General features: G+C 54.5%; 1 protein-coding gene across 6 annotated transcripts in view; it reads right to left on the bottom strand.

Moving 5' to 3' along the window:
* Window positions 1-5420: 5420 nt before the first annotated feature.
* Window positions 5421-18953, bottom strand: part of MTSS2 (MTSS I-BAR domain containing 2) — a 30950-nt gene continuing 17417 nt past the window's right edge. The window contains exons 4-14 of one of the 6 annotated variants that reach the window (XM_074285937.1): window positions 18617-18701; window positions 18331-18422; window positions 18139-18213; window positions 16263-16420; window positions 14994-15101; window positions 13515-13612; window positions 11980-12190; window positions 10491-10565; window positions 9561-9737; window positions 8256-8421; window positions 5421-6326 (exon numbers count right to left, since the gene is read on the bottom strand). In XM_074285937.1, coding sequence (XP_074142038.1) covers window positions 5551-6326; window positions 8256-8421; window positions 9561-9737; window positions 10491-10565; window positions 11980-12190; window positions 13515-13612; window positions 14994-15101; window positions 16263-16420; window positions 18139-18213; window positions 18331-18422; window positions 18617-18701 — 2021 coding nt within the window. In that variant the 3' untranslated portion in view covers window positions 5421-5550. The remainder of the gene's footprint in view (window positions 6327-8255; window positions 8422-9560; window positions 9738-10490; window positions 10566-11979; window positions 12191-13514; window positions 13613-14993; window positions 15102-16262; window positions 16421-18138; window positions 18214-18330; window positions 18423-18616; window positions 18702-18953) is intronic. The other 5 variants (XM_074285938.1, XM_074285941.1, XM_074285939.1 and 2 more) reach the window with 5 other exon arrangements.

Raw genomic sequence — 18953 nt, 5'->3', positions numbered from 1 at the left:
GGTGTGTCTGTAGCAACTCATCTTTCCCCTTAAATCTTCTAATTTCCCTATTCTTCTTGAAGGCGGTACCATCCTACTAATCCCTCTGGCTCCCACCTTGGAGACATCCTGGACTCCACCATATCTCACCCTGAATCTAATCTGTTGCCAAGATCTGTCAATTCTACCTTTGCATCTTCTCTCAAATATTTCCTTTCTTTCCTCTAATGCAGGCTTCATTATTATTATTATTATTATTATTATTTATATTATATAACTACATATAATATAAATAATAATTATTGTAATAATGCCTTTGTTATTGCAGTAACTGTAGTGGGTCTGTAACTCCACAGTTCTTCTCCACTTCAATCCATCCTCCATTCAACCACCAAAGTAATTTCCCTAAAGCACAGGCCATTGCCTTCCTCAATAAACTCCAATGGCTCCTTATTGTTTCTCAGAATAAATACAAGATCTTCTTGCATTCAAAGCCCTTCATAAACTACTCGCTAGGGGACACGCAGCTTTCTGTCCGGTGACCCCAAGGTCTTTGCCATTCCACGAGCTCCATCTCGGCTCGGGGCATTTTCTTTGGCTGTCTCCACATCCAGAATGCTCTCTCTCTCCTAGTCTGCTGCCTCCCTTGGCTTCCTTTCCGTTCTAACTAAAACCCTGCTTGGTACAGGAAGCCCTCCCCTCTTTTTATTATCCCTGGTTTATCCTGTACATAGCTTGTTTGTATATATTTGTTTGCTTCTTGTCTCTCCCATTAGATTGTGAGCTCTTTGAGCAGAAACTGTCTTTTGCCTCTTGTTGTATTCCCAGTGCTTAATAAATAGTGCCTGGTACAAAACAGATGCTTAATAAATGTTGATTGACTGGCTGACAAGATGTGCATCTTTGTGAACCTTTGTCAAGGATGTTGAGGGAAGATGTTCCCTTCTCGTCACCTGTGCTGGGGCCCGTTCTACTTCTGGGTAGCTCAGGAGCTTCCGTGTTTCCTGCCTTTCCGCAGCCCCTAATTAACTGTTCTTACTTTTGCTCTCTGGGGCTAAGCGGAGGGAGCCATTCCTTTCTCCACCCAATGCCTTTTCAAGTACTCGAAGACATTTTTGGCTGCTCTTTGTAACTTCTCCCTCAGATCCCATAATTCCAACTGGTTTTGTTTTTGGTTGTTTTCTCCAGGCTAAACATTTCTAATTCCCTCAATTGAACTGAAAATGTCTCTGGTGGATCTCTTCTAGAAATCTCAGGGCTCACTCCTGATCACCCCCCCCCACAAATTTGTGTCTTATCTAGCCAAGAACATTAGGCTCCTTGCACTTCTGACCTCTGTACCATGTTCTCTTCCTCCTCCCACCCCTTTCTGTGGTCCCCCCTTAGGATGTGAAGTCCTCAAGGTCAGGAGCTCTTTTATGTGTCCCCAGTGGTTAGCACAGGGCCTGGTACATAGTAGGTGCTGAATAAATGCTTTAACTCTCCACTTTGGACATTGCGCCATCAGCCCCAGGGACCCAAGACATGAGGACGGTTCCCCCAAGCCTCATTTTTATAAGCAGCAGCAGGTCAGGCTGGCTCGGGACTGCAGGGGGTGACGGCCTTGGCCAGACCCCCGGCCTTTCCTGGCGGCCCTCCCTGCAGTCGTCCTGACTCTGCTGTGAAGGTCCGAGAGGCGCATTCTCTTCACGAATGGCTCCACTAGCGTTCCGGCTGGTGTGTCGGACTCTGGCCCCGAGCCAGCATGTGCCTTGTGTGGGAGTGGGTGGCGTGAAACCGGGAGCCAGGGCCAAGCGAGCGCGCCGCTCCGGGAAGGCGCAGGGCGGAGTCAGGCAGAGGGCAGCCGGGAAGGGGCAGAGGCGAGAGCAGGACAGGAAGCCAGGCAGGAGTCTCGCGGAGCGCTCATTAATTACAGTACAGCTTTTATTAATACTGGAGTGTTCACAGTGCGCTTGTTACTTGTAGCAGTGACTATTCAACTCAAGGGCTGGATCACGGAGGGGGGGGCGGGGGGAAGAGGGGAATTTATCCAAAGTCCAACAAACAAACCAACGAAAAGAAACGTTATCTCGGTGGGGGGGGGGGAGCCAAAGGGAGCACGAGGAGAAAGGGAAAATAAATTAAAAAAAAAGAAATGGGTTAACAACAGCACCAGAAAAGTTACGTCAGTCGAAAGACACTTTTGAAAGGGATTTTTCTCTGTACAAAATAAAAAATAAAAACAAACAAATCCCCAAACTAAACAAAAACATTTGTCTATGTGGCGGTATTGTTGGCTCCAGTCAGAGAGGGCCGGCGGGCCGGGACCTACGTGGTTATTACTAATCGCTAATGACGGGACAGGGCAGAATTGGAGCTTTATATACAACACCAGGGTGCTTCCGGGGCAATGGGGATATGATGGGCTCAGCCTAGAGAGGAGGGTTCGGGGGCTTCCTCGAAGGCCCTGCGGCCTTCCTGATTCTGTCCCGCTCCGCGTCCTTCCCTCCCATCGCCTTCTCCTCTAGCTTGTCCTGTCTCAGCCCTTCAGGAAAGCAGGGCATGCAGAGGGCGATGGGGGCTTTTCTCGTTCTCCTGGAAGAGCGGGCATTTCTTTCTCCTGCCGGCCAGGACCACAGAGCAAGAGCAAGAGTTACGATAGAGGCTGCAAGGAGCAGAGAGCGTTCACCCCGTCTGGCAGCTCCACAGCCCTCCCAGCAGAGCCCTCACCCGAAGCCTTGCAGGGGCTCCCGCCGCCTGGACACTCGGGAGGGAAGCGGGGGGGGGGGGGGGGGAGGGGGGGGCCCGCCGGAAGGTGTACCATTGCCCTGTTTGCAAGGAGCACCCCAAAGGGTAGCAAAGGAAAGGCCAAGGTCAGAGCTGGAATCCCCGATTCTTCAGTAAATTTTGTATGGCTGAGAATTCTACTCCCCCAGTCACAGAATGAGCCCCCTCCCAACCCCAAAAGTCAAGAGGGAGAACGGGTGAGCATGGAAAGTTTGACTTCCCCACGTCCTCCCCGAATCTCCCTCCTCCAGCACGTTTGGACCCGAAGTTTGGCGCTGGGGCCAGGGTCTTTGCACAGCCTACAGCAAAGATCCTCTGACCGAGACCCCTGGGAGTCCCTGAAAAACAATGACTTTCCTGCCATGTAAGGAAGCAAGGGGAAAAGGGAAGGCACAGAGGACGGGGAACCCCTTACACTTCCCACCATTTTACACCAGAAAACTGCTCCTCTACACCCTCCCTCCCCCAGCACACACACTAGCCCACCCCATCCCACCCCAACCACACTCACTGGCTGCAAACCCGCCACACGTGCCACGTCCCACACCACCGCAGACCATCAGCTTACACGTGAACCTCACCGACCCCTGCCCAATGCTTTTTCCTGCCCCGAGGAGTCCCCAGCCCTCTGTCCCGGTGCTGTCCTCAGGACAGGCTACTCAGCGTCATCACCATGCGACCGGCCTCCGGGCCAGAGCTCTTCCACTAGCTGAGCCGCTCCCGGACTCCAGCCCCTCGGCTCCCCACGGCTCTTCTACGTCCTAGCTCAGAAACACTCCAGGGGCCTTGAGACGGCAAGGCCGCCCCTGAAGCTTGAGAAAATGTGCCCCTGACTCGATAATGCCATTTGAAGTGACAAATGGAAAAGGGAGGGAATACAGGTGAAATGGGTTTTCCTGCCATGAATCCAGAGACCCCTTTGTGTTATGGCACAAGAAAGATGTCTTTGGGTTCCTAAGGCAAAAGGCGAGACAGGAGTGAAGCTCACCCGTGGAAAAACCAGCCTTCCCAAGCCCACCGACCACCCCGCCTCTGGGAGATAGGGTGGTGGGGCCGGGCCTGAAGCCCGAGGCCTTCTTGTCCCCTCGGACACTTTCCCCTTGGGTACAGGAACCTCTCCTCTCGCCCTAATCTCACATGCTTTTTACCCTGTTTAGACAAAGGGAGGGAGGAAGGGGGAGTGCCTGCAGCCCCTCTCCCCGTGGCCTGAGACCCTGCCCCGGCCCCACAAGAGGGCCCACATTTTGGCACTATATGGGAGCAGGGAAGGCCAGCCCCACCCTCCCACCCCCGCCGCTTCCTGGCACAAGCTTGGAAGGCGAGAGCCCCCGGAGGGGGTCTTCCCGAATGGCATCTCCTCCACAACAGAGGGTCAAAGCCAACCTTCAGCAATCACCCCCTTCTCTTCTGCCTTCCTCGCTGCCCTAACCCTGCCACGGGCCACACGGGGGTCTACGGCTTAGACCCCCAGGCCCTTCCGACCATTTGGGCCAAACTCCAGACACTGGAGAGAGAATATCAGCCACTCCCTGGCTTCCTAACGCAAACACAACTTCCCTAGTCCTGCCAAAGACCCGTTCGGCTACCACCCAGCTGCTTCCGCCACCCGTGCGTGCGCAGCACACACTCCCACTCACGCAGACACACTCACACCTCGCATCCACCCAGGTATCATCGCCTTCGTTTTATTATTATATTAACAAAATGGTCCCCGCCCCTCCCTCCACGTATACCCTCTGTACAGCTCTAGCCCCCGACCCCGCGTGGGGACGCCGGACGGCTGAAACTGACCCAAAAGTGCCACCAGAGTTTCCGTCACAAGGTGCTCAGACCAGACCTGGCCCCCCCAGACGTCGCCCCCGCCCCGTGGCCCGGGCGCCCACAGAACTCTGGACGTCGCCTTCCTTTTTCCCAGTGTTTTCTCAGCTCCTACAGGTCTCCCACCTTCCCCACCAGAAAGAAGGGCCCGGCACTGCCTCTGACGAGCGGGAAGAAGGGGCAGAATTGGAAAGACTCTGCCGGACCAAGGACCGCTCCCGCTCACTCCCCTCGCACGGACCTGGCCGGGGCTCCTGTCCCCGAGGCCGGGCCCACAGCGGGGACTCCGAGGGGGCCCGGCCCGCGCCGCTCCCTCCAACGGAGCACCAAGCCCCCGCCCGCTCTCAGAAGTGCTGCCGGCCCCGCCCTGCCGTCATGGCAGAGAGCAGAGACAACGCGGAGGGGGGAAGGAACAACGGAGAAAGGGACAGGGAGATGCTCACACCAGTCCCGGTGCCCGGCTGCAGGACGTGTGCCGGACACGGCGGAGTTCCAGAAAGCCCAGGGGCGTTTCCTTCCTTTGCGGGAGGTGCTGAGGGAGCGTGTGCGACTGTGTGAGTGAGTGTGCATGGGGGGTGTGCGCTGCTGCTCCCAGGGCTGGCCGGGGACACCTCTCCCCACCACTCACTAGGAAGGGACGGAGGTGCAGAAGGCAAGGGCTGGCAAGGAGGAGAGGAGAAGGAAACGGGGCTGAGACAGTAACGAAAGAGACTCCGGGAGAGTTCAAGGCCTAATGGCTCCACCTTCCCAAGGTTTGTTAAAGAAGTTTTTCCTAGTTTAAATTTGTAACTCTAAATTCTGTCTCTATCCATAAAGTGGCTTTGCCTTGTACTTTTGTAACGTTTCTTTTTCTCTCCTTTGTTGTTTTTCCTTTACCGATTGTGGCTCCCGATGGGTTTTCTCTCCTAACTCCTCGCTCACGTGGCCCCGGCTGCCGAGTCCCGACCCGGGGCTCCCTTAGTTGGGAGGCGGGAGAGGGCAGCAAGATCACAAGATGCGTGGAGCGGATCTGTCATTGGTGATGGTCCTTCGCAGCCGCACCCCGCGCCGGATGGCCACCAGCATGTCTTCGGCAGGAGGGTCCCCGGAAGCGGCGGGGGGTGGGGCAGGCGTCTCTTCCCCTGAGGTGCTGGATAAGGTAGTGGGAAAGGGAAACTGGCCCTCTCCCAGCGCGTGGGCGCCCGCCACCAGCTCCCCGATCTTCTCCACCAGGCTGTGGCGATTGGCTGCCAGCTGCTGCTCCTCCTCGGCCTCCTCCGCTGACAGGGACTGTCCGGCCCCGGGGTAGCCGGCCACCTCCAGGGAGGTGCTGCCCCACGCCGTGTTGGGGAGGCTCAGCCGTTTGGGGGAGGCCTTGGCGAAATCGGGCGCGTGGGGGGAGGAGGCGTCCTCGGCGTAGAAGACGCACTCCTCGCTGCCCACCCGCGTGGGGCCCGCGTAACCGGGCGAATCGGGCACCGTGGGGGTCTTCACCGGGACGATGGGCGGCCGGATGGGGATGGGGCCGGCGTTGGAGAGAGTGCGGCGCACCGAAGGCTTGGTGGAGGGCGTGCGGCGGATGGTGGCCACGCCCGGAGGGGCCCCCGAGGGCAGGGCCATGCCGGTGGGCAGGCCGGCCGTGGAGGCCGGCCGCTTGGTCTGGATCATCCGGCGGTAGTTCTGGGCGATGTTGCTGTTTCGGGGGATGGTGGAAGACTTGTCGAACTCGCTCTGCCCCTCGCCTTCCACGTCCCCGTTCACCGAGTAGCAGTCGTAATCCGAACCTGGAGACAGAGCGGGAGGCCGGTTACTGTCCCGGGTGCTGAAGGCGGATGGAGCCCCCTCGGCCCTCCCGGGTCCACCTTAGCAGCGTTAGGTGCTGGCTTAGGGCAGGGCCTGCTTCTAATCTTGGGGACCTCCTCAAGGCTCCCTAAACACAGGAGAGAGAAAGCTCCGCCCTCTCCTCGCTGCGCCCTCCCTAGCCCCTCCCCCCAATGCTGGACCCCGCCTGTTCTTCTGCAGAGAAGGCAAGGAGACGCCATGACCCTGACCTCTCCCCATCTCTCACTTGGCTTCTCACTTGGCAGATTGGCAGCGCTCAATCTGGGGCCGAGAATGTGTTTTCAGAAAATTCTGACAACTGCCTTCCAATGGTCCGGACCATTTTGTATATTTTGTTTTATGCATTTAAAACCATTAGTCTGAAGAGTTCATGGACTTCATCAGACTGCCAAAGAGCTCCAGCACCAGGAAACCCCTGCCTTACAGGATTGTGGATTTAACACTGGGAGAGATTTTAGAGATTATTATCAGTCTGGATCTCTCGTTTTACAGATGAAGAAACCGAGACCAAATAATTTACTTAAAGTCACAGCAAAACCAAAATTTGAACCCAGTGGTGTTGTGGAAAATATACCAGGCGTGGAGTCAAAATGGACCGTGGACAAATTAGAATGTATACTCCTTAGTATCAAACTATATTATTATAACACAAGAGCGTCGTTGAAGTGTGAAAGGGATAATTTTGATTATTTTAAATTCAATTCTTATTTTCAACAGTTTGAATTTATTTTAAATTAAATTTGGTCATTTTAAAAGTTTCTTTTATAATAAATAAAACCTACTTAGTCAAGAATAGGAGGAATGAAAAAAATCGAGGAAAAAACTTGCACAGATTGTTTATATAGGATGTCATTAGGTTAGAATATTGCTGTGGTGTAGGAAGTGGTGAGCTGGTTGATTTAGAAAAACGTGGGAAGACTTGGACCTATGAGGGAAGATTCTATCCACCGTCAGAGAAACAGATGACAGCTGGAAATAAGCACAGTACAGGCCTACATGTGTGTGTGTATGAGCATATATAAGTGTATTTATAGATATCTATGTATGTATTCATATGTATGCATGTATATATATTATGTACATATAGTGTATATTTCTGTGTGTATATATCTGTGTGCATGTAAACACATGTATATATGTACATGCATAATATACACATTTATGCATATGTATGTATGTATATAATGTCTATGCTTAATTGTAGCCGTCTTTAGGATGGTGGTGGGGAGAGGGATGGGGAAAATAAAGTAAAAAGTGCACAGCAGAGAATAAAAGGAAAATAAGTTGGGCAGCTTTGAAAACAGTATATAGATAGCATTTATTATGTAGTTTTTCTCAGAAAAGAATTGTTTTATATCGAATACTCTCTTATGATCTGCTGTGTCCATGACAAATTTTTTTTTTCCTTTTCTCATTTTGTATTTAAGTTTAAAATAAAAAAAGGATATATAGTCCTTGAAGTCAGGGGATTTTTTTCCTTTATTTTCCCAGGCGCTTGGGACATAGCAGGGGTAGTATAAATGGTTTTTGACTGACTGACTCTATTTCTATGGACCTTGGTTTCCTCTTCTGTACAATGAGGGCACTGGGCTGTACAATCTGTATCACTTGTAAATTTATGATCCTAAGATCTGCTCTCCATTTCTTCCATTTTTGGAATCCAACTTCAGACATTAGTTGTGTGATTCTGGGCAAGTCACTTCACCCCTGTCAGTCTCATTTTACTCATCTAAAACGAGATTAATAATAGCTCCTGTTTCCCAGGGTTGCTGTGAGGATCACATGGGACAATGTGAAGCTTTCTGCAAACCTGCACGAGCTGTCCTTTGCCTGCCACTCTAGGAGCCCCATGGATGGCCCCAGAGAATTACCTTGGGACGGGATGGTGTCCTCTGAGCAGGAAGGGGTGGTTGTTTGGGTGCTGTAGCCACTTGAATATTGCAGGGAGTCCCGGCTGCTCTTCTGGTGCTCGAGGCTCAGGCCACGGGTCAGCACCATGGCCAGATCACTGGCAGCAGGAGAGACCTCTTCACCATGCTGAAGGAATAGGCAAGATGGAGTCAATGGGTGCCCGTCAAGACAAAACCAGAACCAGAAGGTGGGACAAGTCCAGAACCTATAGGTGTTGTAACCCTAACCCTGGGATGTACCTTAGTGGGAGCCACACCTTTCACCTCCTAGCACAGTGTCCCCCATGTCTCCCAGTCTCAAAAACTAAACTATTTCTCCTTGGCTCCAGCTAAGTAGAGTTCTTGCTCTGTTCCTCTAAAGGGGCAATAGTGCACCATGATAATTGTGGGAATATGTATTGAAGAATTGCACGTATTTAACATATTGGATTACTTGCCATCTAGGAGAGGGAGTAGGGGAGAAGGAAAGGAAAACAAACTTGGAACATGAAGATTTTGCAAAGGTGAATGTTGAAAATTATCTATGTATGTGTTTTGAAAATTAAAAAGAACTAATTTTAAAAATTAGAAAAAAATAAAGGGACAAGTAAACTTAAGGCATTTAAAACTTTGCCCATCAACTGAAGAACGGCTGAACAAATTTGATCAAAGGAATATAATGGAACACCATTACATTGTAAGAAATGATGTGAGCAATGGTTTTAGAAAAACTTAGGAAGACTCGTATGAACTGATGCAGACTCAGGTGAGAAGACTTAGAACAATTTATACTTTAACATCAACACTATAAATATGTACAGTTTGGAAAGCCCGATGAATTCCCATCAATGGAATGATCACCCATGATTCTGGGGACCAATGCTGAAGCCTGGTACCCGCCTCCTGACAGAGCAGGCAAAGATAAAGGTGGAGACTGATACACCTTTTTGGGTTCATGGCCAATGTGGGAATTCATTTGTTTGACTTTACTTATGACTTGTGAGTATTTTTTTTTTTTCCTGTAGGGGAAGAAGGAAGGAAAGGAAGGAAGGGAGGGGAAAATGTTTGATAGTTGGGAAAAAAAGGATCCTGCATTCTTCTTCCACTGTTGTATTTTAAATGGGCCACTTTCTAAACTATTTCTTGTCTTTCTTTTTTTTTTTAAACTGAGGCAATTGGGGTTAAAAAGGACTGGCTCCTGGTCCTTTTCGGTCTCGATGCACCTCCACGGTTTAGGGCAGGGTACGCAGGCTGCTCTTGCCAACGCTGCCTCCTCAGAGGGCGTACCTTAGCTGCGATAGTTGCAGGGGACATCCTGGGTCGCGGGGCCTCTTCCCCACCAATGCTGGGATAGCCCCCACTGCCCGGGCCCACTTCTGCTTCCCTCAGATGCTCTACTCGGTCCTTCCTCCTCTGGAGAGTGGTTGCCATCGGCTGGTCATATGGCCCGGCCTTGGACCAATCCTGAAGGTAGGAAAAGCAGGTGGAGACTGAGTGCCAGAAAGGTGGACGACAGGACCGAGGTCGGAGCCTGGAGATGACAGGACTGGCTGTTCCCCCAAGGACCCTCATCTGCGCTGGCCCTGAGAGGGACCGGCTGTGAAAGCAGCTGCCATTCCTCCCTGAAGTCCCTCTTTTGGAGGTGAAAGTTGTTTGTGAGACTACAGAGCTCCATCCCCCCAAAGAACAGGCAGTCACTGGAGGAGGTCCAGGAAGGGGTCTCCTCCTCCCCCAAGCTCGGCCTTGCCGCCTTAGCTGGGGCATAAGCTGAGTCAGGTTTGCCGGCCTTGCACAAGGTGGGAGATGAACCGAGGCGGGCTCCCGAGGAAAACCGTTCCAGCTCCTCTCCGGCCATTTCCCGGTGTCATTCTCACCTCCCAAGGCCTGACAATGGGGGAGGACTCTAGACCCGGCTCCAAAGCAGCACACTGAGACACAGCAGAGGTATGGGACAGGCAGTCCCCAAGCAGCTCAGGGGAGGACCCGAGTCCATGTTAACAGCAGTGAGAGGGGCTGGCATGCAGGAGCCGTGCTGCAGTTCTGGGACCCCCGGCTGCTGCTGGCTGAGGAGCCCCTTTCCCTGCCCCCTGAGCCTTCCTGCTGACCCCTGGGGAGGAGGGGAAAAAGGACGCAGCTTTCCCTGAGCATCTGGTGCAGTTCTGCGGCAACCTCTCGGCCCCTTCCCACGCCCTGCCTGTCCTGGGGGGCAACACTGACCGAAGTGGGGGAGCTGCACTCGCTAACTGACTGGCAGGTTTCCGAGGCCTCGGAGGACGCCGAGCTGGAGGACTTCTGTGGTGCAGCCAGCGGGAGCAATCGGCCACAGAGACACGGAGAGCGAGAGGAGCGGAGGAGGGGGCAGAGCGGGGGAGGAGGAGAGAATAAACGTGGTTAGGGCGAGGGCATGCAGCGGCCGAGACGCAGAGTACGCACGCGCACACATGGGCCTCCCGGGCCCCCCGCTGCCCCCACCATCCCAAAGGGCAGGAAGAGTCCCGCAGACCCCCATGCTCGCGCACACAGCCGCTCAAGCACCTGCTCACACAGAAACCCCGGCCCTGACGCCTCGGACGCCCCTCTGCCCAAGCTGATGGAAGCTGCAGACACTCACTGGCACACCCCCAGAACCTTCCCCGTGACATTCGTCCTCCCTGATCTAACTTCCACTTTAGTGACTTTTTTTCCTTAGTGTCTAAGCCCGCATGTCTCCTTCTGCACGCTGAGGTCCAGCTCCTCTCGGTCAGGAGGGCCTGCTCCGGGAGACTCGGAGGGACGGGAATCTCTGCCGGGGGGAGGGGCAGCTGGGCCGGTCCGTGGGCACGAGGGCCCTTCCTCTGCGACAGAGACGCGGCCTCCGGGTCAAGCTCGGGTAGGTGAGCGCGGCTCAGAGCCCCGCGTCTCATCTCTTGTCCGAGATCCCCCTTCTCTACCACAAACACTCCCTTGGCCCCTTTGACCACTTTGAGCCATATTATGCTGACACTTTGGGACAGTTAGGAGAGCCAGCAGAGTTAGACGAGCTTGGCCCAGGACAGGAACGCTGGACACCCTGATCAGAGGATCTCTCGTTCTACCGCGGGAACAGGGGGCTTTGAGCTTCCCAGAGACCCCCTCACGGGCCTGGGGCTGGAGAAGAGGCTGACCCGTCGCCCCCCTTCCTCCCACTGGAGGGTTGGTTGCTGAGGTCACTGCTACCGCCGTCTCCGGACACAGAGAGGAGCAGCGTCCTGGCCTTGTTCCCAGGGCTCCAGGCTCAGCCTGACTTCCCCTTTTCCCTGTCACCATTTGCCTCCATTTTCCATTCTGCTTCCCAAGTGCCATTCTCGCCCTCTGCAGTCCAGACTGCAATCCTCTGACTGGGCTTTTCTGTCTTTCTGGACCCTAGTTTTCTCTGCCAGAGGTACCGCCCTCCTGCATTGGGTGGCCAAGGCTGGGGACCCGTGATCCCTCTGGGCACGAGGGGGAGCCTGTGCCCTCCGAGACGGCGCCTCAGCTCCTGGCCCAGGGGTGATTTTAGGACCGGAAATTTAGAGCTGGAGAGAACTTTGGACCAGCCCTTCATCCCACAGATGAGCCAGAGGAGGTCTACGGGTCTTGAAGGACTTGCAAAATAAACGGGCGGAGCAGGGATTTCACTGGGATCATTCCCAAGCTGCATGGACAGAAAGCCAGGTCGGGGCGTCCTCCCCCCCAGCCGCCCTCCTACCTGGCTGGTGATGTCCGAGGGCATCGGGGACGGCGGCTTGGAGTACACGGCATCCTGGGAGATGAAGCCAGAATCATGGGAGGAGACGCTGGAGAGGCGGGTACTGGTGTTAGCTGGCTGCGCCAGGCTGCGGTAGCGATAGGTGGAACTGGGTGAGTATGTTTGGGACCCGCCAGGCCACGGGCCGCCACCCTTTGCACTGTTACCACTGCTGGGGAGGGAGTAAAGGGGAGAGTGGCAACAGTGGTCGGGGGGGTGGACAAGGGGGTGTCCGGGGGGAGAGAAAGGGGACAAAGGAAGGAAAAGACAGCGTAAGACAACGGTTCTGAGACGCAGCATCGTACACAGGAGGCGCTGAGCCGCGGAACAGAGTGTCAAGGTCGGGGAGGGATGGAGGAAAACCTGGGGAGGGCTGGGGGTCACTCCCGGGCCCTGGGCCAGGACCACTGTTTACGAAGGCCATACCAAGGCCGAGCACTCCGAGCCCTTCTGTCTCCTCTACGGTCCCAATGCAATAAAGATTGGGGGGAGTCACCGCGTTAAAGACAAAGGGGGGGGAACTCTGAGTGAGGGCGGAATCGCCCCCAGATACGGAAGCTTCTGACTCTCAAACTGGCCCTCTGGCCACGAGGGAGAGAGCTCCGAGTTCCCATCCCATCCCAATCCTTTCTCGCTAGCTTGGCCGAGTCCCTTCACCTCTGCCTGCCTCAGTTTCTTCATCTGTAAAATGGGGATTATTCTAGCACCTACACATCCCAGAGTGGTGATGAGATGCAAAGCTCTCCACCCGCCGTGCCAAAATGCATGAAAGAAAGCATGATGTAACATGGGTTATAACCGTATGGAGTAAGAATAACTAGCACAGTGCTTTAAGGTAAACATGGGAGGCAGACATTGCAAGTATTAATTTACAGATAAGGAAACTGAGGTTCAATAGCACTTCTGTTCAAGGGCATCTGCCTAGGGAACAATTCAAAACATGGAAAATCTATGTATGTCTACACACACACACACATTTGCAATGTTATTCAGATGTTGTAAATGTGAAAAAATGGCATTTGGTTCTCAACCTTTCCTAATCTAACTGCCGAGGAGGGGATGGACTTCCTTGGCAGTCTGATGGACTTTAATCCCCCCTCAGAACTGTGGGGGTTTTGGTTTGTTTTTGCTGAGGCAACGGGGGTTAAGTGACTTGCCCAGGGTCACACAGCCAGGGAGTGTTAAGCGTCTGAGGCCGGATTTGAACTCAAATGCAAATTATGCTTTTAAGTGCCAAAAACAAAATACATGGAATTACGAAGGAGACCAATCGCCCCGAAATACCATTATTAAAATATTTTTGACACAAAGTCTGCAGACTTCAGGTTAAGAACCCTTGGTATCGAGAGGTGCCTTGGAAAGCCTCGAAGTCAATGAACTGAACGGATTTGGGGCAGGGTTCGATTGGGAAGCCAGGGGGGGCCAAGCCCTCTGGTCACCTCCCTCCGGGATTCGGGATTCGAAGGCCAGGCCCCCCATGGCTCAAGCACACTTACCTACACATGCTGGACTTTCGAGAGCCAGAGCTGCTGGGGGAAGATGGCGGAGTCTGGTATGACCAGCTATAGTCGGAGCCTTTCAGGTCTTTGATTACCTGAATGAGGGGCAGAGACCGGGGTCACTGGGGCCAGGGAGCCCTCCCTCACAGCCAGGGCAGCTGCCACCAGCAATTTAGGGAGACATCAGACCCCACCTCCCACGCCCTTCCCAGCATCCCCTGGACCTCAAGGAGACTCTCTTGGGTTCCGTGGATGGCTCACTGTTGGATTCCTCCAGCTCTCAGTTCAGCTCTATTGCCCTTGTATCTAGTGGAAGTGGGGATGGCCCTAACAACCCCCCCTGGGGAACGACTCGGTATCCCCACTTCTCCCTTTTCTTGTTCACCCTTCATGAGCAAACACAGGGGTTGATGACTGCGATAACATCATAGGTATAAGGACTGGGCCCGGTGATTTCATTAGCACAGAGAACATTCCCTCTGCAAATATGGACCAGCACCTTCTCTCCAAGTTCTTGGTCTCGGGAACCCCCTTCGCTTTTCAAAATTACTGAGGACTCCAGAGAGCTCTTGTTTACGTTGATCCTATCTACCCATTAAAGTTGTAATTACTCCCTGAAAAGGTCACAGAGACCCTCAGGGGGAGGGGTATGTGTCCCCTAGACCTTCCTTTGAGAATCCCTGATCTTATAATTGTATAAACGTTTACATCAATTAGGTTTAACATATTTTAACATGGATAACATATATTGGATGGCTTGCTATCTAAGGGCGGGGGAAAGGAGGGGAGAATCTGAAACACAAGGCTATTATGCAAGGGTTATCAAATTATCTGTGCACATGTTTTGAAAATAAAAAGCTTTAATAAAAAAAGAGAGAATCGCAGATATCAGAGAGTGCCTCAGAACATTGACTTGCCCCGGGGTCATACAGACAGTACGTCAGAGGCAAGGCCTGAACCTAGTTTTGTCTGGCACTTTTTTTTTTTACCACATGAAAATACTGAAATAAAAGTGCTTTAAAGGCTCACTTTGCACCCTCTGGACCCCATAGCTACCCAACGGAGCAGGTTTGGTGAGGATTGTTAAGCTCTGTTTTCCACATGGGAAAGCTCGGGGTTGGAGACACGAAATGTGCTCTCTGGGTCTTGAATTCTGGTCTCTCCAAACTCCAGGTCCCGCGCTCTGTCCCCCCATGCTGTCCCCATGGTCACGTTCAGAACTCCTCAAGGGCTTGCATGACTCACCGGGCACTTCTGACCCTTAACAGGCCTGCGTCCTGCCCCCCAGACCAGAACTAAGAGTTCTCCCCTGGGCAAATTCGGTTCCTCCTGCGTACTCATTCTGCCTGGCCTTCTCTGTCCCTGCCCCCGCCCTGGACATTTTGCCCGGCCTCCCTCCCCCCACACAAAGGCCAAAGGGGACGCCCAGTGACATGCAGGCCGCCTGCCACAGTGTCCCTCCCCGAGAGCCCTTACCTGCTCACTGGCCGGCGGCAGCTTATGGGGCTCGGCCGTCAGCAACACCAGGTCATCAATGATGCCTTGTAGGTGGGTAATCTCCCCCAGCATGGTGATCTCTCCATTCTGGGCAGGGAGGAAGCCAGTACACATCATTATCCCCCCCCATCTTCCTCATCCAGAGGGGACAGAGCACCCCCTCCTAGGTCCAGCCTGATTGCTTCATGGTGTGGGCTTGGGGATGGTAGCGAGGTCCGGCGCCCTGCCTCCTGCCCCTAAAGCGCAGGGTTTTGGAGACACCGAGGGCCCTGGAACTCTCTGGGCTGGGAATCTACACCTTTAGCATGAACTCCTAATGAGTTTTCTGTGAATCCCAGCAGCACCCTGGCTCATCCCTTATAATCTGCCCTGACTACAGGCACTTCCGACCGGAAGAAGAAACTGGCCAATTTTCTGTTTTACATCTGAGTAAAATGGGGCTCTCGGGCGTCGGGGCTGTGAGGGAGATGTGGAAGCCTTGGCTTGGTCTGGGCTGGATCTGGGACTTCGCTGGCTCCGGGAGCTCCTGACGGGGCAGATCTCGGGGAGGGAAACCCTTCAGTGTGTCCATGCCCAGGCGCTGAGCCTCTGAGCTTCCTGCCTGAGGAGAGCTCTACAGCCGCTCCGCCTTGTTGCTTCCCCACGATCAGGACGTTCAGAAAATGAGGCTCATCGGCAGCCCTGGGCAACTTTACCTCAAGGTCCAAACAAAACCCTCCAAAGGCCCTACAAGAGGGGTCCTAGCCTGGGGAGTTCCAAAAACTTGTGTATGTAAAAAAACAAAACAAAACTGTGTTTCAAGAAGAATCGCTTTCTTTCTTTTGCAGTCCTCTGTATTTTCTTTTATGCATTTACAAATGTGGTTCTGAGAAGGGGTCCTCATTCTGCTGTCAAAACGGTCCATGATGCAGTAGAGATTAAGAACGCCTAACACGCAATCCAAAATGCTTCCTGAACCACTCAGGGAACGAATTCCCAACTGATTTTGTCCTAAATGGGGGATACTAAAATCCTTTGGAAAATGGCCATGGGGGTCCTCAGAGCAGTACCCTATCCGACAAGCCCCCATCTAGGCCTTCCTCTGGGAGGGCGCGCTGCTAGGCTAGGCCACAGAAAGGAACGGCCGCCCCCTGCACAGAACCCTCTCGCCAGTCAAGGGGGAGCTCCTAACGTCTGCATCCTGGAGGTGTACCCCCCTGTTCCGGGGGTCCCGCCCCACTCCCGAGCCTCAGCCCCCGGCGCACGTACCACCACGGGCTGGAGGAAGGTGATGAAGGTGCAGAACCGAGCCCTCTCCTCGATGAGTGCTCGGCGCACGGCTTGCTTCTCCGTCTCCTCCAGCAGCAGGTACATGTCGTTCACGTCCTGCAGGGCATTGTCCAGCTGTGGCTGCAGGTCCCCTTTCCCTGTGGGGGACAGGAGATGCCCAGATGGGAGCCGGCCCTTCTCCTCCCTGGGTTCAGCCCAGTTGCCCCCAAGGGTGAGGAAGGGGACAGAGAGCCCCGGTCCTGGCTTCTGCCCGCAGGGGGGCTTCCACGGGTGCAGGGGAGGGGGCCGGAGGGAGAGCCTGACCCCGCGTGATGGTAGAGTCTTGGTCTGCGGCAGGGTATGCAGCGACCCATGCAGCAGGGATGGGAGTGGGAAGCTGGCCCCGGGCAGGGGCAGAAAGGCACACAGAAACACACAAGAACAAGATGCCAAAAGCCAGAGCCAAAGCTGCAAAGCCCCCGGGGCCTCAGGTGTGAGCGCAGGCCACGGGCAGGTGGGTGCCCACCCACCAGCTGAAAACGGAAGCGATGCATGTTGGGAACTGCTTTCGGAGCCCCCCGGCCACCCCCAAGAGCCAGATTCAGGATCCGGGCTCATCCTTTCGCCCTCTCTCCTGCCAGGCCTGGTCTAGCACAGGCAGGACAGAGCTGGCCGCGGGGCAGTCTCCCAGAATGCACTTGGAGCGGGCAGCGAGGATGGGAGGAAGCAAATGCTGAGTGGTCCAAAGCCTGTGGCTGGGGGCCTGGTGGATGCCAAGAAAAGCCTGGGAGCTGCTTCCCGTTCCGGTTACCCTTAGGGTAAAGGCCCGGAGGGAGGGGATGGCCTTAGGGCTCAGAGCAGGAGAGGGCTCCTCCTCCCTCCTCAGCCCTCCTGAGAGTGAGGGACAAACCCAATGGGAAGAGCTGGGCCGGACCGGGAGGGGGCTGGCCCGAGCCCATACAGACTGGTCTCAGCATTAGCCCCGAGGCTCACTCCAGGAACAGCATGGCAAGAGAGGGAAAGAAAGAAAGGAAACCGAGTGTGAATGAAGGACAGAAGATGGAAAAGGGGATGAGGTGTTAGCAGGGGGAGGGAGCCGTGTAATGAACCCCACGTCCCTGACGGCCTGCTCTAGCGGGGAGCTCCCACCCCATTCTCTCCGGGAGGACCCAGTTTGCCTGAGGCTGCACTTTGGAAAGGTTCATTCCAAGCCCCCTTGGAGTGATGGAAGACAGAGAAATGCCACACAGACATTAAAGCGGAGCGGGGTTGGGAGAGGAGGGCCTGAGGAAGGGCCAGGGAGGCCAGCTGGAACAGATGGCAGCGACGTTTGACTTACCAAGTAGCTCTACAGGAAGGATGTGGGAGGGAGGAGAAAGAAGAGAAGAAAGAGAGACAGAGAGAGAGAGAGAGAATGTGTAAAAGACAGCTGATGGACAGAGAGCTCTCTCTCAATTTGAGGGGAGGTAAGTGGGACCCTCGACCCACCCTGGGCTCCCTCTTGACAACCTTTGTGAGGGGGAGGGGTCTTGAAGATGAGGTGGGCAGTTTCTAGAGGGGCAGGAGAGCCCAGTCATGCGTGCAGAAGGATTGTAGAGCTCTGGCACTCAGAGGCTTCCCTAAAGGCGGCCTGAGAGTCTTCCCAGCATGAGACAGAATTAGGGGCCGACCTCCACGGCCTGTTTCCTTCCTGGAATAAGGAAACGCTCTGGGCTGCTCCGGCTCCCGCAGGGTCTGCCCGCTGCGCCTTGCCAACCAGCCCTCCCCACCAGGGACGGAGGGATGCTGCCCCCCTCTGAGCGGCGGGGCTGTGTACCATCCACCACGCCCCTCTGGTGTCTGGACTGGAGCCCTTCCCCCCACTGGGGGCCCCTACCTTTTCGGGCTTTCTTCTGTAGCTTTAGCGTGTCTGATGATTTCTTCTTGATCTCGTGGCGAGCCCGCTTGTATTCTAAATGGAATAAAAACAAGGCTCATGCCACGGGGGCCCCTGAGATGAGGACCTGGGAACGGAGCCCTCCTGGCACCCGCAGCGGACGCTGCCCCCCCTTCCGCTCTTCGAAAGCACCTTTTGCATGGTCTTTGTCGAGCTGATTGGCGGTTTTCTTCCAGTCCTCGATCCTCTCTTGCAGGGGGTTGATGAGGCTTTCCAACAGGGCACTGCGAGAACCAGAGGCAGATTAGAAATGCAGATTTCCCACTGGCTGTGACCAGGTGGCATCTCCCGCTTGGGGGCAGGAGCGTTTTTAGGGGTGAAGGTTAGTTATGAGGGAGAGGTTGAGTCCCTGCCCCCCAAATTTAGGAGAACCGGGGGTGAGAAAGCCTCCCTGGGCTCCCCTGCCAGCCCCACTCACTTGGTGAACTGCCGAAGCTTGGTCTCGATGCTTCGGTGACGCATGCACATCCGGGTGAGGGCTGAGCCAATGTCTCTTGTGGCCCCTGGAAAACAAGAGCCCCCTCCATGCTGAGAGACTGCCACCGGAAAGATGCGGCTCTCCAGGACGCTCAAGGAGATGGGCTTAGGACGCGGTGGAAATCTCTGGCAAATCCTGCCGCTGGCCACCAGGGGGCAATCTTTGTCCACAGAAGCGGCCAGCCAGCCCCCTCCTGCTTCGATTTGGCCTCCCTCCTCCCCTGGTCCATCTCCCTGGACATTTTCCCGTCTGCTCCCCATGAGGCTGACATGTTGTC

This window comes from Sminthopsis crassicaudata, chromosome 2 (assembly GCF_048593235.1).
Source record: "Sminthopsis crassicaudata isolate SCR6 chromosome 2, ASM4859323v1, whole genome shotgun sequence".
Classification (NCBI taxonomy): Eukaryota; Metazoa; Chordata; class Mammalia; order Dasyuromorphia; family Dasyuridae; genus Sminthopsis; species Sminthopsis crassicaudata.
The sequence above is the reverse complement of the archived record's forward strand: the minus strand, read 5'-3'. Positions and strand labels throughout refer to the sequence as shown.